This window comes from Lichenostomus cassidix, chromosome 23, assembly GCF_008360975.1.
Source record: "Lichenostomus cassidix isolate B80296 chromosome 23, HeHo_3.0, whole genome shotgun sequence".
NCBI classification, from domain to species: Eukaryota; Metazoa; Chordata; class Aves; order Passeriformes; family Meliphagidae; genus Lichenostomus; species Lichenostomus cassidix.
Genome location: NC_139503.1, coordinates 3,112,378 through 3,135,206, shown reverse-complemented (window position 1 = coordinate 3,135,206; position 22,829 = coordinate 3,112,378). Strand labels below are relative to the sequence as shown.

General features: G+C 66.6%; 2 protein-coding genes across 6 annotated transcripts; both read right to left on the bottom strand.

Moving 5' to 3' along the window:
• Positions 1 to 568: 568 nt before the first annotated feature.
• MAP7D1 (MAP7 domain containing 1) lies at positions 569 to 18,097 on the bottom strand. Of its 5 annotated transcripts, none has more exons than XM_085080946.1 (18): positions 17,887 to 18,097; positions 8,649 to 9,311; positions 8,481 to 8,549; positions 7,741 to 7,904; positions 7,289 to 7,403; positions 5,402 to 5,512; positions 3,863 to 3,985; positions 3,590 to 3,732; positions 3,340 to 3,469; positions 2,891 to 3,244; positions 2,650 to 2,815; positions 2,425 to 2,584; positions 1,958 to 2,062; positions 1,782 to 1,835; positions 1,623 to 1,680; positions 1,421 to 1,538; positions 1,158 to 1,348; positions 569 to 1,084 (listed from the first exon to the last, which is right to left on the bottom strand). In XM_085080946.1, the coding sequence occupies exons 1-18, from the start codon at positions 18,080 to 18,082 to the stop codon at positions 1,074 to 1,076; spliced, it is 2,931 nt and encodes a 976-aa protein (XP_084937072.1). In that variant the 5' UTR covers positions 18,083 to 18,097; the 3' UTR covers positions 569 to 1,073. The 5 variants fall into 5 exon arrangements, with proteins under 5 accessions (XP_084937072.1, XP_084937076.1, XP_084937075.1 ...); XM_085080950.1 differs by lacking the exon at positions 17,887 to 18,097 and adding an exon at positions 15,657 to 15,743; XM_085080949.1 differs by lacking the exon at positions 17,887 to 18,097 and adding an exon at positions 15,510 to 15,567.
• Positions 18,098 to 18,473: 376 nt separating this feature from the next.
• On the bottom strand, positions 18,474 to 22,447 carry LOC146427831 (uncharacterized). The gene is made up of 14 exons (XM_085080971.1): positions 22,139 to 22,447; positions 21,910 to 22,070; positions 21,646 to 21,805; positions 21,333 to 21,503; positions 21,163 to 21,254; positions 20,914 to 21,071; positions 20,726 to 20,829; positions 20,408 to 20,632; positions 20,215 to 20,300; positions 19,891 to 20,027; positions 19,648 to 19,737; positions 19,326 to 19,534; positions 18,986 to 19,192; positions 18,474 to 18,871 (listed from the first exon to the last, which is right to left on the bottom strand). The coding sequence occupies exons 1-14, from the start codon at positions 22,355 to 22,357 to the stop codon at positions 18,584 to 18,586; spliced, it is 2,307 nt and encodes a 768-aa protein (XP_084937097.1). The 5' UTR covers positions 22,358 to 22,447; the 3' UTR covers positions 18,474 to 18,583.
• Positions 22,448 to 22,829: the final 382 nt, after the last annotated feature.

Below are 22,829 nucleotides of genomic sequence, written 5' to 3'. Positions count from 1 at the left end.
ACCGCACTACGGCTCCCGACACGCGGTGCGGGCATGGTTCCGTCACTTCCTGCTCCGCCCATGGCGCGGCGGTGCGCGCAGCCCTTCCGGCGGGGAGCGGCACCGCGGGCGGGAAATGGCGGCGGGGGCGGTGACGGGGCGCGGCCGCCCAGCTCGGCCCGGGCCGGCCTCCTCCTGCGCCGAGCGGGCAGCCAGCGTGCGGCGCGGCCCTCGCCGAAGGGGCCTTGCGGGGCAGAATCCCCCATCCAGCCCTGACAGTGCAGCCCCGCGCTCCCGGTTTGTCCCACGTGCTGCTCCCGTGGGCCCGGGAGGGAAGTGGCAGCTCTGGGGCAGGGCCCTGCTGCGGGGTGGGACCGCCAGGCCTCCCCCATCCCCGGGACGGAGCTGATGGAGTGGGCAGCGCTGGGGGCTCCGGGGGCGAGCCCGGGTACGGGGGCGAACCTGCCCCGCTGTCGTTGGAGCCGGGAGAGCGCCGTGCCGTGCCCTGCCGTGCCCTGCCCCGCGGAGCACCGAGGCACGGGCACGGACCCGCCCAGTCCCCTCCCCGCACACAGAGAGGCACGCCGAGGGCATTGTCCACTTTTAATTGTTGTCAAAGGTTGTCTGGATGCATAACACTGTCACAAGGGCACAGAGCAGCGTGATGCCAGCCGGGCCCGGGGACACCGGACACACGGACATGCGGGGGGACGTGGGGACAGGGAGCTGTGACCCCCCCCCAGCCCCCCAGAGCATCCCCACGCCCGGCCGGCTCTATTTACAGTATTCACAGACGTTGTACCCAGCGAGTTAAATAACTACATCATTACACCACACGTCTGGGGCGGCTCCAGCGGGCTGCGAGGGTGGGCTGTCAGTCTGATAAGGTGCATGTTTAAAATAAAAAAAAAAAACCAACAAAACGAAATAAAAACGAGAACAAAGAGAGGAGCCAGGCACTCCCGCCGGGGTCCCCCAGCCCCCGGGAGCCCGGGAGGAGCAGCGAGGGTCGTGTTCTGACGACAGCTACAGGTCTGCGTGGGCCGCCGGGGTCAGGGCGCGGGCAGTTGCCCCCGGGAACATCAGCCAAGCCCTCACAGCACCTCTGCAGGCAGGGAGAGCAGGGTGAGCCTGAGGTGGGCACAGCGCTGTCCCCTCACACCCTTCCTGCTACTCACCTGTCACCTGCGGGGGCTTCACCACGGCCTGCTTGAGGAAGGGCTCCTTGTCACCGAAGGGGATGATGCTGCCGGGGCTGCCACCGTGGTGGGAGAGATCCCGCAGCTCCGTGGAGCCCTCAGTGCCCGAGAAGCCGTTCTCGTGCTTGCTGGGCTGCACGCCGTTCACCAGGGCCGCCGCCTCCTTGGAGCTGCGGGATGGGAGGGCTGGGCTCAGCCCCGGCCCCGCCATCCCCCGGCCCCCCCAGTGTCCCCGCGCTCACCTCGGCTGCAGCCCCTCGCCCACCAAACCCTTCGTTCCCCCCGGCGTCCCTGCGCTCGGGGTCTCCATCTCCGGGAGCTCCTCTGCCTTCGGGATTGGCCCCAGGTGCTTCTCACGGCCTGAGGACACGGCAGGACCTGACTCAGCCATGGCCCGGGCCAGACCACGGCTGGGGGAAGCAGGACCCCGGGGTGCCCACACACCTGGGACACCTTCCTGCTCGGCTGCTTTCCCGTTCACCACCTTCTTGTCCTCCTTCTTCTGCAGGGACAGGAAAGCTGTGAGGGTCTAGGGCAGGGGCAGGAGGGCTCTGTAGAGTCCCCCAAGTCCCCAGTGCCCTGGGACAGAGGACAGGTTCCCACCTTGGTGTCCGCCGCGTCCGACTTGCGCGTCCTCTTCATGATCTCCTCCAGGCGCTGCAGGCACAGAGGGGCTCACACACTGCCCTGGCCACCCAGACCTACCCCTGGTGCCAGGCAGGACCCCTTCCAGGGAAAACTTGCCACACCCCATGCCCAGAGATGCCCCCCACCCTCACCTTCTTCCTCTCCAGCCGCTCCTGCTCCTCACGCTGGAAGTGCTTCTCCCGCTCCAGGCGCTGCCGCTCGGCCTCTTCACGCGCCCTGGCCTCAGCCTCTTCCTTCTGTGTCACAGCAGGGCAGGAATGGATGAGACACAGCAGGGAGGGATGGGATGGGATGGGATGGGATGGGATGGGATGGGATGGGATGGGATGGGATGGGATGGGATGGGATGGGATGGAATGGATGGGGCAGGGACCAGGGAAGGGGACATGCTGCCAGAACAGCTCAGCACAACCCTGCCCCATGTTCCCTCCTGCCACCCTGGGCCTTGAGGGGCTGGGCTGGTTCTCACTCCTCCATCCCGCTGGAGAGGGAATCACAGAACATCTCTGCCTTCCCCCTCCATCCCTGCCTCTGTCCCCCATCCCACGTCTTCCTCCCCATCCCCTGCAGCCCCTTTCCCCCACACCATCACCCCAACCTGTCTCTGCAGCCGCTCCATCTCCTCTCGCTCAGCCCTGGCTCTGTCCTGGGCCTCTCGTTCCTCCTGCAGCCGCCGCTCCTCCTCTCGCTGCCGTGCCAGGGCTTCCCGCCGGCTCTGCTCCTCGGCTGCCCGCTGTGCCCGCTCCTCCTGCGCCCGCCTGCGGGGAGGAGGACCTTAGCATGGCGGGAGGCTGGGGCTGGGGGCCGGGGGGACAACACCCACCTCTCCTGCTCCTCCTGCTCCCGGCGCTCCCGCTCCTCCCGCTCCCGCTGCTCCCGAGCCTGGCGTCGCTTCTCCGCCAGCAGCCGGGCAGCCTCCTCCCGGTCTGTGGTGCCAGCGGGGGGTCTGGCTGGGGGGCTGGCCGGCACAGGGCCGGGGGCTGCAGAGGCTGGGGGGACAAGCAGTGTCAGGGCTGCTCCGGCTTCTCCCAGCCCTGCGGCTCCTCCAGCCACACTGCACCCACCTGCTGTCGGCTCTGCGGGCACCTTGGGGGGCTCGGGAAGGGCCACGGGTGCTGGACCCCGCTCCTCCTCCTTCCTCTCCCGCGCCTTCGCTTGGACCTCCTGCTCCCCCCGCTCCTCCCGGGCCCTGGCCCGCACCTTGGGGGAGGAATGGGTGCTTCGAGGCAGGGGAGGCTTGTGGGGAGAGCTGAGGGCCAGGCTGGGGGACGCCGGGCGGGCCTTGGGGGTGGCAGGGGATGAGGGACGGTTCTTGGGGGTGGCGGGAGATGAGGGACGGTTCTTGGGGGTGGCAGGGGATGAGGGACGGTTCTTGGGGGCAGCAGGGGATGAGGGACGGTTCTTGGGGCCGGGGCTGCAAACAGAGCAAGAGACCATGTTAGTGGGGCTGGGACAGCCCCCGGGAGGGGTCAGGGGCTGGGAAGCCTCAGGGTGGGTTGTCCCGACCTGCTGCTGTCAGCCGCAGGCAGGAGCCGGGGCTGCGCCGCCGGCAGCGTCTGCCGCTTCTTGAGGCTGCGCTCACGGGACAGGGCGCTGCGCTCCTTGGCATTCTCCCGATCCTTCTCCTTCTTCTCCTTCTTCTTCTGCTCCGGCCAGGGACAGACAAAGGTGGCATCAGCACTAGGTGCTGGGCTTGGCCAGAAGCCACGCCGTGACCCTCAGTTGCCCTGGCACCCAAGGTCCCTGCGGGAGGTGGCACTCACGGGCGAGGGCTCGGTCCTGCGGCGCGGCGTCACATCAGGGCTGGCAGCGGCCGCCTTCCGGCGCTCCCAGCAGCGGTGCGGCAGGCGGTGGTTGTGGCAGGGGCTGAGGGGGCTGGCAGAGGCTGAGCGGGGGCACACGGGCACTGGGGGAGGAGTGACCACGGTAAGGACCGAGCTGGCACCGACGCCAGCTGCCCATTGACTCCAGGCTACCTCATCCCGGCTCCCTGCCTGTGCCAGGAGCCATGTGTCCCTGACCCCCTGAGGGCTCACCCTGCTCCTTGCCATTCCCAGCCAGCGTCACGGCGCTCCGGCTGCGCGCGAGGAAGGACAGGGTGGGCGTCATCAGCCGGTCCACAATGCTGCTCTCCCACGGGCTCAGCTGCAAGCTCCGGTCTGGGGAGGGAGAGGGGCCATTAGTGCACCACAAACCTCTAGACCCCAGTCCCGGCCCCAGAGCTGCCGCTGGGAGGGAGTAGCCGTGTGTCTGCAGCGATACCGTGGCACATGCACAGTTCCAGGAGTGCCCAGAGCTTGGCCGTGCTGGGGAGGGGTCCCCATGGCCACAGGTGGATGGAAGGGTCCCCTCTGCCCCACACAGCTGAGCAGGATGAGGGGCCATGCAGGCCCAGGTATGGGTGGGCGGCGCTGTGGCATGACGACGATGGTGTCCCTGTGTCCTGTGGACACCGCAGTCACCATGTATCAGCAGTGCTGGGTGCCACCCTCGTGACAGCAGCCCCTCCACTCTGCCCTCTCCTTGTGCCCGATGCTGGCACCCCTCTGTGCCCCTGCTCTGTGTGACCAAGGCCCTGGCATGTGCCAGCTGCCACAGGGATACCACAGTGTGCCCTCATCCTGCAGGATCTGTGCTGAAACACTGAGAGTGCCCCAGGAGCCAGGCCAGGCTCACAGCACCCACAGAACGGTGATGCCTGGCCACACAGCTGGCTCACCTGGGCATGGGCCTGCCACTGGCTGCCCTGCAATAAACACACCACGGCGCATGGGAAGCACTCATGGAGACAGGGCACCTCTGCCCTCTCCACTGGGCATCAGACCATGGGCAGCACCAGCTGCCAGAAGGGGAGAGCACAGAGCCATGGGTGCTGCAGGGGACAGGGTGGCAGGTCTGGCACAGGCCCAGGGAGATGCTGCTCCCATCCAGGCAGTGCTGACAGCCCCTCGGTGCCTCTCCCTGGGCTGAGCCCCTGTGCTGGGACCTGCCTGCGTCACCACAGCCGCCGGCATCAGCTGCTCTGGCTATTTATACCCGGCCGGGAAGGCGCCCATTGCCAGGCAACCCCGAAACACAACAGCGGCCCCGGCGCTGGACACATCCCTCTTCTGGACACATCCCTCCAGCATGGCTGCAGCCCTGGGCAGTGCTCCCAGGGCCAGGATGACCTTGCAGCACCACGGCCACAGTGCTCCTGGCACCCAGCGCCAGGAGCCTGTGTGGACACCAGCAGGGTGCCCAGCCCCAGGAGGGTTGGCAACAAGCAGCTCCTCTGTGGCTGCACCAGCACCCACTGGAGCTGCCCCGGGGCAGGGAGCCAGGCTCCCATCCCCGTCCTGGCGCCCCATGGGGCTGCCACCACCCAGCCATTCCTCCTCCTCTTCCTTCTCCTCCCAGCCCACACAGCCTCAAAGAGCCACCGGCCGGTTCCAGCCTCCTCCCGCAAACAGCAAACGGCTTCTCCTCTCTCCGCGGGCACCTGGGGATGGGGGACCCTGGCCTCGGGGGTCCCCAGCGCTGGGCGGGGCCCGGGCTGTGCCCCCTGCGCTGGGGCAAACGCAAAGGGCTCTTACTTCTACTGGGAGAGTTCCAGAGGGTGGCGGAGGATTTGGAGAGCCGCTTGTTGATAATAGAGTCGACGTGTTTGGGGAGGTTTACAGCGGACACCGAGCACCGGCTCGCACCTGGAGGAGGGAAAAGACACAAGGGCATTAAGGTCCCGGGGCCAGGGCCAGGCCCCCCACATGCAGCATGCACGGTCGTGCCGGGGCACTGGGGCAGGAGTGGGAGGACCAGGGGAGATGCTGGAGTCCGGGGACACAGCACAGATTGGGGCAGGAGATGCTGGAGTCCAGGGACATGACATCGAGTGGAACAGGAGATGCTGGAGTCTGGGGACACGGCACAGAGTGGGGCAGGAGATGTTCGAATCGAGTGACATGGCACAGAGTGGGACAGGAGATGCTGGAATCCGGGGACACATCACAGAGTGGGGCCAGAGGAGATACTGGTGTCTGGGGACACGGCACAGAGGAGATACTGGTGTCTGGGGACACGATACACAACACTGGCATTCAGCACAACAGTGTCTGAACCCCACAGGGTCATGCTGGGATCATGCAGGGATTTCATCCTCAGAGAGCCAGGGTGGCTCCCAAGCCCCGCTACAAGAGTTTTCCCAAACACAGTCATGGGAATCAGGAGCGGGGTGGCCAGGGACCTCAGCAGCACCAGGCGAGCAGCCACCCTGGGGGAGCAGGGTGAGGGCAGCAGGTCCAGACAGACACGAGACAACATCACACTGGTGCTGGGTCACTACGGCACTGCTGCAACAACGCTGGTGGCTGGCAGCACCTCCACAGGTAGCTGGGATCTCCCCACCCTGGCTGGGCTCCTCTGGACAAAATAGCCAGGGAAGCTCGGGGCTGGTGGAGGTGCGACATTAGTGAGTGAGAGCTGGCAGCAGCTCCAGCAGCACATCCCAATGGAAGGTGGCAGGGAAAGGTGTACCCTTGCCAGACCCTGGCAGGTGCTGTACCACGGATATGTGGGGCTGTCCCCGAGCGTGCCATGAGCCACAGTGGCACACGTGGCACCCAGGCAGGTGTACCCAGAACACAGTGCCTGTACACACAGCCCAGCCAGGTACAGCCGGGCACGCAACACCGGTACGCACATGGCACCGGGCACAGGGTGCCAGTATGCACAGCCTGGCACACACCACCTGTACACAGCCCAGTCAGGTACAGCCAGGAACACAACACCTGTACACAGCCTGGCCAGGTACAGCCAGGGCCACCATAGCCGCCCCACGGCACGTGAAGGTCAGACAGCTCCAAGGGACACAGTGCTCTTTTCTATGTCACCATCCATGCCAGCCGTGCTGGCACCTGCGAGCGCAGCACAGCAGTCAGGGGACAGTGGAGATTTCCACATGCCCAAGTGCTGAATCGTGTAGGGTGTCCCTGAGAAGTCCCCAGTGAGCAGGACCAGCTTCTGCAGCCGCACAAACAACCATGGTTACCCCCATACAGGCCCTGGAGGGGCCAAGCACTGCCCCCATCCAGATGGGGGACAAGGGGACACGCCGCAACACAGACCCCAGCCAGAGCCCACAGAGGCCTCGTGCAGCTCCACAGCCCCTGCCTGGCTTTTCACAACTGCTGGAGACCTGGCAGCATGGCCATGGCACCCCAGGGCAGTCAGAGCTGTCCCTAGGCAGGTCCAGGAGTGGAACAGGAACTGTGATGCACAGCCTCCGGCTTCCACCCAGCTCCACAGGAGAAGGAAACAGCCATGGGACTGCATCAGTCTCCAGCACAGCCCAGAGTGATGGCAGCATGACCCCACCAAGTGGGGCTTGAGGGTTGGGTTTGAGGGTTGGCAGAGCGATGCCCAGCTGCCCCCACTACCGTCAGAGCCACAGGGTTCCAGGTGCCTGTGTCCAGCCCAGCACTCACCGTCCTTGTGTGCAGGGGAGCCATGGTGCAGGGCCCCGGCCCAGGACCACCGCTGCTGCCGGATCTCTGCCCACGTCTTCTTGACTGACCGCTGGATTGCTGCCTCATAGCGCTCCTGCCCAAGGGAGAGGGACAGGCTGAGCCCAGCAGCTCTGGAACTGGGGCTGGGGCCAGCCAGAGCCTCCCAGCATGAGGCCATCGCAGCAATGGCAATGCTTGGAGGCAGATGGGACAGTGATGCCTGCCCTGGCCAGGGCACATGTGCCAAGGAGCTGGGCACAGCGCAGGCTCTGCACCAGGAAGGAGGGGCAGCAAAGGATAGGCACAGTGGGCAGCTCATGAAGCATCTCCTAAAGGACTGCTGAAGCCATGAGGACCCCGTAGGGACTGCATCCCATGTGCCACCCCAGCCCTCTGCCCACTGCACCCGTGATACCCATCCCCATCCCCACCTTATTCTTCTCCAGCTTCTGCCTCTGCCGCTCCTCCAGGACTGCCCGGCGCTTCTCCGCCCGCAGCCGCTGCTCCTCCAACCGCTTGCGCCGCTCCTCCAGCTGCTTCTCCCGCAGCAGCCGGGCCTTCTCCTCCTTCTCCAGCCACAGCACCCGCTTGGCAGCTGTGGGGGGCAGTGGGGTCTCACCAGAGGCACAGCCCTGGGCAGCCCCGTGCTGGGGCCGTGTGTCCATGCTGGCGGTGTGGGGCCACAGGCTGGCCGTGGCCGGGGCACAAGGCCGGGCTTGCGGGGCAGGCAGCATCGCGGCCGGCTGGCCGGCGAGGGAGGGGTTTGGGCCAGGACAAAAGGGAGGCCGGGAGCCCGCCGGGAGCCCGCCGAGCCGCGCGGTGAACAATGGGGGAATGAGGGTGGAAAGAGCGCGGGGACAAGGAGGCCCCATGCGCGGCGCAGGGGCCCTGCTCGCCCGCTACCCCGAGCCACTGTGGGGCTGCCTGGGGCTGTCTGCACCCAGCAGAGCTGGGCACCAGGCTGGTGGCACCTGCCCAGACCCAGCGAGTATCCAGAACAGGGAGCAGCAGTGTGCCTGGGGAATCAGTGGTGTGCCTGGTGGGCAGAGCTGCCAGCACCGCAGTTCCCGCCTGGGGCTCAGCTCATCGCAGCTAATGGGATTGCCCATGACCCAGCAAAGCTCCTTAGCCCCTGCCTCCCTCCCATCCACTTTCCCTCCCCGCCTCATACCCAGGTACTTGGCCCGTTCCTCGCGCCGTTCCTTTGCCTGTTTGTGCCTTGCCTGCGCTTTCTGGGCATCTGCAGAGGGGAAACACCATTAGGGTAGCACCCACCAGGCATCAAGTGGTGCCCACAGGGTGCAGCATCACGGAAGCACCCTAACCCACTGGCACTCACCTTGCTTGGGCCGGGGGCTGGCAGCAGGAGATGGTGAGGGGCGGCTGCTCCGGGGGCTCACATCCTTTGAGGGCCCGGCTGTGGCACCCAGGGAGCTCTTGGCATCAGGAGGGGCCACTTCAGCAGCAGCTGGGGCTGGGGGCTGGCTCTGGCTCCCGTGGGGCAGCGTCTCCGCTGGGCAAGGGGCGGCAGCGTGGATGGGGACAGGCTGGCCAGTGGCATGGGGCAATGCCTCTTCTTTGGGGTGCTCTGTCCCAGAGGGCTTTGGGGGTCCAGGGGGGGAACGGTTGCACTGGAGGGGTGACTGTGCTGAGGGGGCCACAGCCGCAGGGCTAGGGGACACAGGCTGTCCTGACAGTGCTATGGCTGGAGGGACGGGTCGGTCATGCTGCGGGAGGCTGCTCTCAGAGGGGGGCATCATGGCCGGGGGGCAGACAGGCTGTCGGGAGGGGGCCACAGCTGAAGGGACAGGCGAGATGGTCTTTTCAGAGAGGGTGAGAGCTGCAGGGACGGATGGGACGGTCTTTTCCGAGGGGATGACATCTGGAGGGCCAGGTCGGTCACGCTGGGGGAGGCTGCGCTCTCCCTGCAGGGCATCCCCAGGCGAAGGGGGTGGCGCAGAGGGTGGGGGGATGCTGTCTCCCATCGGGGATGGTGGCTTCCCTGCAAGAGGGACAGAGCAGAACACATGGTCACTCAGCTGGGGAAGCCTGTGACAGCCCTGTTCCCACCAAACAGAGCCCTTGGGGGCCACAGCCCTGTCCCCCCAAACACAGCCCTCAGGAGCAGGCCAGTGGGACCCCACCTCAGCCCTGCTGCTGCTCCCCAATCCTGGGGGGCACCAGGCACTGGTGCCAGGCGCTGGGCACACAATGCACAGAGGGACAGCCGGGCTCCACCAGGCACTGCCACCACAAAGCTGCCCTTCATCCCTCGGCAGCTGCCGTCTGGCTCTGCCATGGGGGGACACGGTGCCAGAGACCCCTCAGGGGCACAGGGACCCACATGTTCCCCTGCTGCTCTCCCCAGGGACACAAGGACGTCGAGCGCTTCCGCGGCACCATCGGCTCAGCCGGAGGCAGGATGGGCGCGGGCCGTGGCCTGACGTCACCGTGACAGCCCATGGCCCCCATCGCGCCACGGACCCGCAGCCATGAACTCATGGCCCAGGAATGCACACGAGGCCGCCAGACGCAGCCCCCTCCCCGCGTGGGGCCAGCCATGGGGCAGCCTGGGGGATCACCCCCATTCTGGCCAGCCCCCAGACACCCCGAGAGAGCCGTGAGCACACCACAACGTGGTGCCAGCACCTGGCAAGGCCACGGCACGTGCCCTCTGTAGAAGTGGTGTCAGGAGCGTCCACGGTGGTAACAGTGGTGGTGACTCCCCCGGCCCGCATTATCAGCCCTTTGCAAACAAACCCTTCAGTACTTGCCAGGATCCAAACCCTGACCCCCACGCAGCAGCAGCACCATCGCTCCTGCCCGGAGTAATGCCAGACCCGTCCCAGGACGCACAGCTCCAGCCCCATGGGCACCACTGCAGAGTGAGCCCCAGCTCCAGGGGGGATGACAGAACCCCAGTGACCAGCGCCCACCGCCAGCTGATGTCACACGCCGGCTCACTCGTGTTTGCAGAGCTCTCCACAGCCCTCAGCGAGGGGCAAAGTGTGGGCTCTGCAAACATGGCCGGCGCCGCTCCTCACCCACCCCATGGCTTATCACCCTCCTCATGCTGGAGCCCTCCAAGCCAGGGTCAGCCCAGGCGAACGGGAGAGACATCGCCAGCCCCCTGCACCGACAGCATGGGCACACCCCAGGTCCCTTGGTTCCCAGGGAGGGGCGGGGGGTGCTGCTGCAGCCCCCCAGGCCGGGGCTGTGCCAACAGGGTTCCCCTACCCTGGACTCTGCGGGGACACAGCCAGGCCCAACCCCCCCGCAGACCTTCCGGGTATTTTCTGCTGCAGGAAGCCGGCCCATCCCCTGGCCCCGATCCTGCACATCCCATGTCCTCAGCCAGGCAGCCATCAGTCTGATGATGGGCTGGGACTGGGGGTCCCCTGCTCTGTCTCCCCAAGGGCTGCCCCAGATGGGCACCCACAGGCAGCAGGTCTTGGCAGTCCCCAAGAGCCAGATCCCAGGGTGGCACCTGTGGTGTCAGCACCAGCTGGGAGGGGTGACCCTAGGACCACTGTGGTGGCACAGCCAAGTGCTGCCCACAGAGCCGTGCAAAAGCATCAAGGCCAGGCTGATCCCCCGAGCAGATAGAAACACCTCACAGAGCCCTGGATGTGTGGGGAGACCTGGCAGGGGATAGTGGGTGCCTCCTGCCACCCAGGCACAGAGCCTTGGGCAAGATCTGCCCTGCCCCACTGGCCGGAGAGACAACAGCACCTGTGGCCAGGGCAGGGCTGTGGTCACGGCCAAGACCCCCAACGTGGGGCAGGGCCAGCCCTGCCGCCATCTGTCCCTGTCGCTGCTCCAGCACGGCAGCTGCCCTGAAACCCAACGCTGCCTGCACCCAGGCGGCGCGGGCGTCCCCTCTCCCCCGGCCAGGGCATTCCGCACGGATTAGCTCCCGTCCCCCCAGACACGCAGGCACGGCTGCCCCGCGGCACCCAGCCCGGGTGAGCCTGCATGGCATCAGCCCCACCGCTGGCACCGGGACGGCGCCGTGCCCAGCCCAGGGCGAGGTGCTGCCCTCGACGCCGCATCACCCAGCCCATCCTGCTCCTCCTGTGGGTCCCTTTGGCATCGGTGCCTGTGCCACCAAGCACCAGCGGCACCTCGAGCCCAGCAGTGCCCTGCGCAGCGCGGTTCCTTGGCCGGCACATGGCTGGGGATGCTCAGCCAGGCGGAGGCAGATCCCCGGTGCCGTGAAGCGAGAGCACATCGAGGCCCGCGGGCGCCGCTCAGACCAGCGGCCCTCGTTAACTGTCCGCCGAACACCCCTGCAGGGCACTGCCCATAAGGACGGGGGGGCACCCGCCTGATGTCACCTCAGCTCCCCCCAGCTCCGTATCCTCGTGTTCCCGCTTTGCGACACAGCCGGTGCCACCACGGGCTGCTCCGCGTGCAGTGCCCAGCGGGGCAGGGGTCATCAGCCAAGGACCACCCCTGCTCTGGGGGGTGAAGAGAGCAGGGCTGATAGTGCAGTGGAGGTCATCGGTGACTGCTGCAAAGCCACCCAAAGGTGCTGGTGTCACAGTGCCCAGCCACCCTGACCATTGCACCAGTCCCTGCTGGGTCAAGAGCAAGACTCTGAGACCAGCCTCAAGAGCCACTGCTGGCCCTGCAGGACTGCTCCCCACAGCCTGTGGGGACACCCAAGTGCCCAGTACACCCTCGGGCTCTCCATGGTGCAGCTGTTGCCAGCTTCCTCCCCCACTTCAATGGCAGCTCCGTGGGGAGGATGGGTCCCTGGGTCTCCTGTTGCCAGCAGGCCCTGGTGCAGAGCAGGAAGGTAGCCATGGCCCCAGGAGAGAGATTGCTCTGTGGATACTGGCGTCCACTCTACCTGAGGCCACCGAGCACTGTGGGATGCACCGGGATGCTCCAAGCCCCGGGGGTGCTCCAAGCCCCGGTGCCGACCCTGATCCTACCCCGCCTCAACACAACTCAGATGAGCCTTGGGGCTGAGCCCTGCCCTGTCCCACCCAGCTCCTGGGATTCCCCTGCACTGCAGTACCCTTCACACCTGGATGACAGGGACAGCGAGCAAGTGTTCCTGACACATCCCTGGCACGTCCACACCGCATTCCCAACACGTCCCTTCTATGTCCTGTCTGCAGGCACAGCACTGACATGGCTCACATGCCTGGGCAGGGAGACATGGGCAGTGCCAGCAGCCCCCACCTCAGGGGTAGCCAGAGCCACCCTGGCAGCTGCCATCAGCAATGACACCCTGTCCCCAATGGAGACAGCCACTTGCAGCCTGTCCCCAGGCACACGAGCACTATCACCCATGACTGGCTCTTCTCCCCGCCAGCTTGGAGCCAGTGAAACACAGCTGGCAGCGCTGGGGCAGGCTGGGCATCAGCCCATGGTGCCCCACCACTGCCCACAGCTCCGCTTCAGGGAACAGGCCCCTGGGAACAGGCTGGAGCAGGGCAGGAGGGCACAGGCAGCAAGGCCACTGGGAGGGCACAATCAGGTGCCAGGCAGGAGGAAGAGGCATATACAGCTCCCTTTCCCAGGGCCTGTGTCCTGTCAAGTCTCTGTGATAGGGATTTGGGGGCAGCCATTGGGGAACTGCACTAGCCCCTGGGCCAGGACAGAGGTCACTGAGCTCCTGCAGCACTCCCGAGCTCGTGGTGACATGCTGAGCTGGAGAGCAACAAGGGGAACCTGGGATCTTGTGGCGAGAGTGAGGCCAGAGCCAGGGGGTTTCCAGGGCTTAAAACACATGTGGAGGAAAGAGCTGGAACTGCTGCTGCCCCGAGCACCCCCTCAGCAAGCTGTGGCTGTGGTCACAGCACAACCCCAAACAGCCCGAGGGCAGGAGCAGGAACACCTGCCCACCATCCATCTGGGCATGCTGGCAGTGGTGACAGGAGGTGCCCTCGTCCTTGGGGTGACCCATGTGGTGCCACCAGTGCCCAGGGCAGCCAGCCCAGCCGTGCTCCCAAAAACCTGTCTGCTAGCATCACGCTGGGAAACAGAAACCTGGCTGAAAGGCAGAGCATAGGGCTCTGAGCCTGATGGCATCCACTCCCTTGGGGAACAGGTCAGTACCCCCAAAAAACAGTTCCTGTGCCTCACAACACAAATGCAGCACCTACCAGGGCTGGGGCAGTGCAGGATCCAGCTCCGGTCCCAGCAGGCTGCCTGTGGGGCTGCCCGACCCTGCTCACAGCTCTCCAAGGAGCGAGAGCTGTGCTAACTATTTTGGACATGGCACCACGGGACTGTCACATCACCACTCTGCACGTCGCATCACGTTGCTGTGACGGTTTCGCAGCAGCGGCTCCCGCGCTGGGAGAGCTCCCGAGCTGCTGCTCCCAAACACAGGCACTGGCGAGCAACCAGCTTGCCCTCCCTCTCCGCTGTGCCAAGGGAAAAAGGCTAGAGAAGCTGGGGGAAACCCGGAGAAGAACAGATCTTTCCTGCTCCCTGCCTCAGTCCTCATCCCTCTGCCCACTGCGTCCCTCTGTCCACCTGGGCAGCTCTGCACGTCACACCCTGCCCTGGCTGCCCTTCACGAGTTCCTGGCCTCCAGTGATACCGGCTGTCCCAAACCATGGTGGGTCCTAATCCCTGGAGGGAAATCCTGTCCCTGCTGGTAGCTCTGACCCACTCTAGGTAGCAAGGCAGGGAGCAGCCCGGGCTGCCCAGTCATGCAGGTCACCCACATGGGACAGGTCAGGGATGGTCCCTGAAGGAGGACATGGTGCAAAACCACCCGTGCTCCTTCAGCACCATCCTGTGCTCACAGCAGAGCAGCCAATGACCCACCCGGGTGTACGGGGGGCTCAGGGCAGCCGGGAGCAGCCAGCCCTGGTCCCCGGGCAGCGACAGCATCGAGCGGGCAGGCCACGGCGGGCGGGAAGGCGGCGGAGGCAGAGAGCGGGACTCAGACAACATGTCTGGCGCAGGACGCGTCGTTCGGGCAGCGATGCCGGGACCCGCCGCCGGCTGGTGCAGAAGCCGCCGGTTTTCAGCATCGCCGGGGGCCGCAGCCATCCCGCTCCTCCCGCCATCCCTTCCTCTCCGCGGGCCCGGGCCGTGGGCGATGGAGCACTGGGGCCGAGGGGGAGAGGAGCCGCCTCTCCTCTTCCTCCCGCGGTGGGAAGCGGCTCCGCCGCGGAGCTCTGCTTAGTCACAGCGAGCGCTGCGCTGGAGCCCAGGGAGGCAGCGCCAAACCCGGCCCCGAGCGCGGCCCCGCCGCCGCCGCCCTCCCCGGTTCATCCCGGGGCAGCGGGACCGGCCCTGCCGGGACGAGCCGCCAGTCCACGCGGCGGGGCGGGGGCGGCCCGGACGGGCGGGGGGCAGCGGGTGCCTCCCACCGGGGGCATCGCCCACCGGCCGGCGGGGACGAGCCGGGGCAGAGCCGGCGCCGCCACCCAGGGCTCCCCAAGGGCAGCCCCGCTGCACCCCGCAAGGCGGCGGGGCCGGGGCCGGTCCGGCCCTCCCCAAGATGGAAGGGCCGTGCCCGGGCTTTGTCCCTCCCGGGAAGCCGCCCCGGCCCCGGCAGCGCGTTTGTCCCCCCCCGCTCCCGGCTCCTCCACCGCCTCCCCGGGCCGCCGCCCCGCTCCGCTCCGCCGCATTCCGCGCACCCGGCATCTCCGCCGGCACCGCGGCTGCATCCCCCGGCAGACCCCGCACCCCCGGGCCGCATCCCGCACCCCCGGGCCGCATCCCGCACCCCCTCGGCCGCATCCCGCACCCCGACTCCGTACGGCCCCGCGGTGCGGGAGGGGGCCCGGGCGCCCCCCCGGAGCCGGTACCGGCGCCGGTGCCGCCGCGGATCCTTACCGAGGGGCTGGGGCTGGGGCTGGGGCCGGGGCTGCGGCTCCCGCCCGGCGCAGCTCCGCTCCATGGCGCGGCAGGCGCAGGGGCTGGCCCAGCCCCGCTCCCCCCGGCCCGCGGGGGAGGACGCTCAGCGCTCCCCGCCCCGGCCCCGCGGCCCCGACCGGGGGGAGCGGCCGGGGGATGCTCCGCCTCGCCCCGGCTCCAGACGCGGCCCCGCAGCCCCGACCCGGCGCGACTCCTTCCGCAGCCGCGACTGGGACCCCGCGCCCGTCACCGCGGCCTCGGGCCTGCCCCGCTGGATGTCCCCGCACTGCTCAGCATCCCCCAGCTTTGCTCGGCCACTCGCCCGCCTGCAGCCCCTGCTCTCCCAGATTTTGGGGCTCGCACACACATTTTACGATGCTCCGGTCACGCGCGAAGCGCTGGCCCCGCATCAAACACGCCCCGCCCCGAGCAGCACCGCGATGCACAGCCAGCGCCACCCGGACCAGCCCCAGGCACCCCAAAAAGACGGCGATTTCCCGTCCCCGGGCCCCACCTCAGCTGTTCGAGAAGCCTTGGAGCTGCCGCTCCCCCGCTCGCCGTCACACGTGAGCCTTAGTCACTGCCAGCAGCCGCCCCCGCTCGCGGGGTTCCCCCCCCGCATCCCACCGTGCCCCGGTAACCGGCAGACAACAGAGGCCTCTGCCGCTCCCCGGGCAGGAGCAGCGGCTCCGGCTCGGCCTCGCTCAGGGCTGAAATCCTTTTCGGCCCTGCAAGGACGGGAATGCAGCGGTACGGCCAGGTTAGGGGACAAATGGGCAGCACCACCAATGGGAGGAACACGGCTTCGGGCTCTGCAGGGGCACCGGGAGCCAGGGACATGTCCTTGTCCACCACGTGGCCAGCCTGCTCCAGGCATCCTGCAGAGTGTCTGGCCCTGGGTGTGTGGATGAACAAAGTCAGTTTTCTGCGGGCAGCACCCATCAGAGATGCCTGTTTTGGGGATGATGTCACCGAAGGCCAGGAGATCCCCTGCCATTCATTCTTCCTCACCTACCAGGCAAACAGGTTTCCCGAAATCCCAGCCCTTTCCCTTGGAAGTGCATTCCCCTGATTCAGGGATGGGGAGCTCCTCAGCAGACAGGGCGGCCCCACTCTGTGATGCTGCAGGGGTAGCCCTACACCCTAAATCACCCCAAAGTCATCACCCTCCTACAGCCTCCAGCTCTGCACCCTCTCACCCGGCTCAGACAGAGCAGAGGCTTCCCGAAACTCCCAGAGCCTCACCCACCAGCTGACTCCCCACCAGGGAATGCTGCATGGGCAAGCCCTGGCTCTAGGAACTGGGCACCCCAGGAGGATGGCAGGGGAGTGCATTGTCCCAACGAACTCATAGAGCCAGGAGATGCTCTGGGGCAGGGAAGGGGAACAGCTTCACTCACACTATTGCATGGTGGAGCACCCAAGGGGCTGCAGCAGCCCCACGGCCCCATATTTCCATGGCACACAAGGGATCTGGTAGAGTGGGACTAGAGCCACTCCACGACATGCTCCAGGGGTGACTGTGGGTGGCTTTCAAAGCCTCTTTGCCTGTAGGTCCCACAGAATCACTTGGAGCAAATGAGCATCCCAAGGCTCTGGGACAGCCTGGCACTGGATCCAGCCATGCCCACGGTCCTTCTCCCAGCAGTGGATCAGTCTGGAGCAGGGGGGTGGTGAGGAAGGGGCAACCATGGGTGTACAGGGCTGTGGCTGTGCTCCAATAGTGCAACACGAGAGGGTTCATGAATGCCCTGCCAGCCCAAGTCGATGGACTTATACAAGCAAGGATTGATCAATCATCCTGCTGCAGGCAGAGCCCTGCTGTGTTGGGGTTCCTGGGTCCAGCCCCCCCATTCCCATGGTGATGGGAACAGCTGCCCTCCCTGAGCTGATGGAAAATCCGATGAGCTCATGATGAGCACGGCGCCCAGCCCTGGCTGCTGCATGCCCCAGCATTCCCCGTGCTCCTCAGCCCTGCAGCACTGGGTGCAACACTGCCATGGCTCCCTTGGGCCAGCCTGGGCAGGGGGCTGCACCCTGAGGTAAAGCACCTGGTCCCGGCATTGACTGTAGAGACCCAAAGGGATCAGCACCTCAAAGTCAAAGGGCAACTACAGCCACAGCTCAGCCCTGCCAGTGTGAGCCAATGCTGTGGGAGTCTGGGAGCAAACAGAGATGAGGATGGCAAACAAACCCTGCCGGCACCTCTGGGCAAAGTACCATCTGGGACACCCCATCCCACCCGTTCCCACCTGTTACCTATCCCTCTGCCCCCACCTCTCTCCTCAGCCCCTGGCCCCAGGCTGCTCCCACCCTGCTGCTCTGTGACAGTGGCCACAAGAGATGATCTGAAACTCTGTCCCCAAAACACTCCAGCTGATTCCCACTAGCCATGGGGCAGTGACCCAACAGGACCTGAGGGATGACTGTCCTGTGTCCTGTCCTGGGGTGGATGGATGCAATAGGAGCTCATCACTGGCAGCATGTCAGGGCAACAACGAGTCCCCCAGCATCTTGCCATGGGGCTACACCACAGCCCATGGCAAATCCCGACTGCTGCAGGACAATCCCCTGTGGGTGTCAGTGACAAATGGGCCAGCAATGGGCTGAGCCACAGCGGGCTGTGCCCTGCCCTGCCACAGCCCGCGCCTGCTCTGTAATTATCCCAAGCCGCATCTGTAATTAGTGTCCTGATGTCATGGGGTCAGGCCTGGGCAGCCCCACGCGCTCCCCGCCACCCCCACCTTGGCCTCCGGCCCCAGGGCTGGAGGAGATCACAGTCTTCCAACACCATCCGGAGGAGTTCCTGCCTGGCTCCGGCTCCCCGCCAGCATTGCTGCCAGAATCACGTCCCAGCCCTGCTCCACAGCCCCCGAGCTGCTGCAGGGTTGGATCTGTCCCTCGGGCCAGTGCGGGGCTTGGTCGCTCCAACCACTGCATCTCTGCCCCCTTCCCTGCAGCATCCTGCTGGGAAAGGAGATCCTGTCTGGGAAGGAGAAGCGCCAGCCCCTGCCCTCCCAAGCCTCCTAGGGCTGCCAGTCACCCGCTCCCTCGGTCCCTCAGCAGAGGGAATGTGCTGGAGCAGCCCGGCAGCTATAAATAGAACGGGAGGCGCAGGCACATGTGGCCGCAGCACGCGCGGGTCTGGGCGGCCGCTGCCCCATGGCCGGTGTGGGGTACAGGCAGGGTGTGGGGCTGTAACAGCTCCTCGAGGTGGGACAGTGACAGGAGCAGGGTGAAAACACTGGGCAGGGTCAGAGCAATGCGGTCCTGCTTCAGGGAGATCCCAGCTCTGTGCCAGGAGGATGGAGGGGAGACCCCACACAGCTGCCACAGAGCACCAGCACTTTATTGCAGGGCAGAGAACCACCACGCTGCCCGCGGCACACAGGGTACCTCGCACCCCTTCCTCCTGCCAGCACCGTGTGGCCACCACCACCGCTAACACCCGCTCAGGGGCTGGGCTGCACCGGTGACACTGAATTGAGCACTCAGAACCTTGGAGGGAGCCTGCATCTTCTGGCCGGGCTGCTGCCCACCAGCAAAGAGGGTGAAGGTGCCGGGCTCCAGGCGCCAGTCCTGCGCCCAGACTGCACGCTGCTCGGCCAGCACCTGGAAGAACAGCTTGGTCTCCCGGCCGGCCAGCACGGCCACCCGGCGGAAAGCCACCAGCTGCCAGCGGGGAACCGGCACGGATGACTGCTCCCAGCGCAGGTACAGCTGCACCACCTGCATGGAAGGATGGGTCAGCACAATGGGACCCTGCAGCAGCCCCCTGGCAGGGGGAGCTCGGGGACATCTGTGCCTTGTACAGCCGGCTCAGTGCAGAGCAGCTGTGCCCACCTCCTCGCTGTCCCGCAGCCCCGTGTTCTCCAGCACCACGGACACAGAGAGGTTGGCACACACGGGCAGCACTGGGGGACTCAGCACCAGGTCCCGGTAGCGGAAGGTGGTGTAGGACAGCCCGTATCCAAAGGGGTAGAGCGGGGCCTCCTGTCCATAGTACCGGTACGTCCGTCCCTCCATGGTGTAATTCTCCATCGGTGGCACCTGCAGGACAAGGAGCCAGTGGAACAGGGCAGGTCTGGATGGGCACAGGCAAGCACCAGCCCTGCATCCCCCAGCTGCTGCAGCCACCGAGGCAGGGAAGGGCTATGGGTGCCACCAGCAGCCCTAGCCTTACCTGGTGCATGCCTGCAGGCCAAGTGGCTGGCAGTCGGCCAGCCGGGCTGGCTCCCGCCTCACCCAGCAGGGCCCTGGCTATGGCCAAGCCGGTGGCCTGGGCAGGGAAGAAGCAGGCCAGGATGGCCCCCACACCGTCGTGTGCCTGCGCCCAGCTCACGTCCAGGGGACCCGCATTGAAGAGCAGCAAGATGACAGGGTGCCCAGCGGCTGCAGGGAGGTGGCTGTCACCAAGAGCCCTGTAGTGGCACTGCCGGGATGGCCCCAGGATGTCCCATGGATGGGGAACACCTGGGCGGGTTGTGGTCCCACAGAGCCCCTACCTGCCTGCACAGCATCCTGCAGCAGCTCCAGCTGATGCCCCGGCAGGGACAGGTCACTCCGGTCCTTTGCCTCTGTCTCCACATCTACTCCTGGGTGGGGACAGCCAAGGGACAGCCCCTTACACCCCTGTGGGCAGACAGGGCACTGACCACTTCAGAGGGGGTTCATGGGCACCCTCCCTCTCCCAGAGCACTGCCCTTTCCCAGGCAGTGCCCAACCAGTGCCCTACCATTTCCACCTACCTGTCCCCAGGCAGACCAGCACCACATCGGCTGCCCCCACCACCCTCACCAGCTCTGCCCGTGAATACCGCTGGCACCGTGGCTCCCTGCAGCCTGGCGCAAAACTGACATTGGCTCCCAGCATCTCCAGCCCCCTCCTGCACCAGGGAAGAGCAGAGGACACGGGGGCAGCTGTGCGGCAGGGTCGGGGCACAATGGGGACACACCCCTTGCCCTGGCCACCAGCCAAGGGCCAAGCAGCTTCAGCAGCAGCCCTGGGCAGTGCCCAAAAGAGGGGGACAGTGACCAAGAGAGGGGGACATGAGGTGGCACACACTGTCTCACCGGGGAGTGTAGATGTACTGAGGCTCTGGCACTGGTGCATAGTCCCCAAACAGTACCCGGGGATTGTCAGCAAAGGGTCCTACAACCTGCAGAGGGCAGAAGGGCGAGGATGAGCACCCGCAGCCGTGTGACACCTGCGTGCCCAGGGCGTGCAGCCAGCATGTTCCCCTGCCTGCTCTTTGCAGGAGCTCACCGCAAGGCGCTGGCCAGACAGGTCCCGGGCCTGCAGGGGCAGAGTCCCCCGCATGTTCTTCAGCAGCACAAAGCTCTTGACAGCAGCTTCCAGTGAGAGGTTGCGGTGCTCAGGGCTCTGCACAACACTCAGGTCCAGGGAGCTATAGGGGTTCATGGCTGGGGGGTCGAACTCCCCCAGCCGCATCCGTGTGTAGAAGAGGGGCCGGACCCGGTCACGCAGCATCTGTGGAGACCCCGACCCCAAAACCTCAGTTATGCTTGGCAGGGACAGCCCCTGCTCTCTGCCCATGCCCTGGTCCTGCTCCCCTCGGCTCACCTGCAGTGTGATGTTGCCCATGGCCAGAGCCTGAGGGATGTGCATGAAGACATTGTTCCTCATGCCATAGGAGAGCTCCAGATTGCAGCCAGCATTCACAGAGGCTGCCATGCCGGGGAGAAGGGAGAACTCCCGTCATGGCTGCGTGATGTCTGGGGACCAACCCCACACCCAGCCTGCAAGCTCACCGACTGCCGTCTCCAGGAAGCTGTGTGTGTAGTGGTGCCCCAGCATGATGAGCTCCACGGCCCCCTCGTCGCTCACCACGTACCCATCAAACCCCCACTCGCCACGCAGAATGTCCGTCAGCAGCTTCTTGTTGGCACAGGCGGGAACGCCATTGATCCTGTTGGAGAGGGGATGGGGCAGCCCGGAGAGCCAGGCGCTGGCCATGCCAACGGCAGCCCAGCCCACGTGGCCCCCAGCACGCTCCACACCTGTTGTAGCTGCACATGAAGCTGTAGGAGCCAGCACGCACACACGCCTGGAACTGGGGCAGGAAGGTCATCCGCCAGTCCCGCTCCAGCACCTGCAGGTGCCATGGAAGAGTGGGGTCAGCACCTGGAGTGCCCCCTGCCCTCCTAACACCCCTGGCTGCTGCGCTCACCTTGGCGTCGAAGCTGAGCCTGGAGACAGGGATGTTCTCAGGGCCCCCGTGCACACTGAAGTGTTTGCAGCCAGCACTGGCCTTGACATAACGGGGGTGCTGGCCCTGCAGCCCCTGCACGAAGCTGCGGGCCAGCTCCCCACTCAGGAACGGGTCCTCCCCATAGGTCTCCTGTCCGAGGCACAGGTGGGTCACCATTGGGACCCCCTGCCCCACACCCCCACAGCCCAGTGAGCCACGGCCACATCTGACTGGTCTGCCACTGTCCTGTGTGGCCCAATCCCAGCCAGGGGTCACTTTCTCAAGCTGGCACCTGGTTCCTGCCCCACAGTGGATGCCTCATGATGTTCAGGACGGGGCTGAAGCAGCTGAGCCCAGTGTGGTCACTGTAGCGGCCAGCAGCGGTGAAGCTGTTGTGCTTGGCTCTCACCTCGGTGGCCGTGGCATTGGCCACACGGTAGATGAGCTCGGGGCTGTGGGGACAGTACACGGGTGTCAGGGTGGCATAGGCAAGGGGGGACCTGTCTCACAAGGTCACATCCCACACCCTCGGGTGCCCAGTCCCCGGTGCCGGTACCTGAAGGCGGCAGCGAGCCCTAGCGCCTGTGGGAAAGCCGTGGCCCATCCGGGCGCCTCGGCGTCGCCCCGCAGACACTCCGTGTTCCAGTTGAAGGGCGCGATGCCCAACCGCGGGATGGGGGGCGCGGGGCCGTTCCCCATCGCTCCCCCCCTCGCCACCTGCGGGGCAGCGGCGCTGAGCTGGAGGTCCCGCGGGGGTCCCCGGGGGGGTCCCGCTGCCCCCTCACCTGCAGCACCAGCTCGGCGGGGCTCAGCCGGCCCAGCAGGTCATCGAGGCGGCGGTGCCAGGGCAGCGAGGGGTCCCAGAAAGGGAAGGGGGGCGGCTGAACTCGGACCGCCCCCGCGCTCAGCGCCGCGCTCAGCACCAGGACCCGAAGCCCCAGCGCCGCTCCCGGGGGGGCCCCACGCGGCATGGCACGGCTCGGTCCCCGCGATCCGCACGGCATGGCCCGGCCCGGCTCTCGGGATCCGCAAGGAATGGCCCGGTCCGGCCCGCCCCCAGCCCCGGCGCTCCGAGGCCCCGCCGACGGGGGCGGAGCGTGCTGCAGCCCGTCCTGCGCTCACCGGACGGGGCGGAGCGCGGCGGGACGGGATGGGACGGGCGACCCGGAGTTTAGCCAGGTCCTCAGCCGGCCCCAGGGCCGATTTGCCAGATGCCCCTTCTGCTTCGGGGTCTGTATTTGGGGAACGGCGAGCCCCGAGTCCCGCGCAGCCGGGCCCGCCGCGGGGACAGGTTGCGGCGTTTCGGTTCCGCCCGTTCCCCGGAGCATCTCCCGTCTGTGGGCGGGAACCGGCAGAGCCGCCCGGCGCCGTCAGACCGGCTCTCGGTGCCCTCGGCTGCAGCGGGGCGGGCTCAGCCCGTGCCCGGAGCCGGGGAGCAATAACTGTTCCACCTGGGAAGGGTCTCTATGTGCGCAC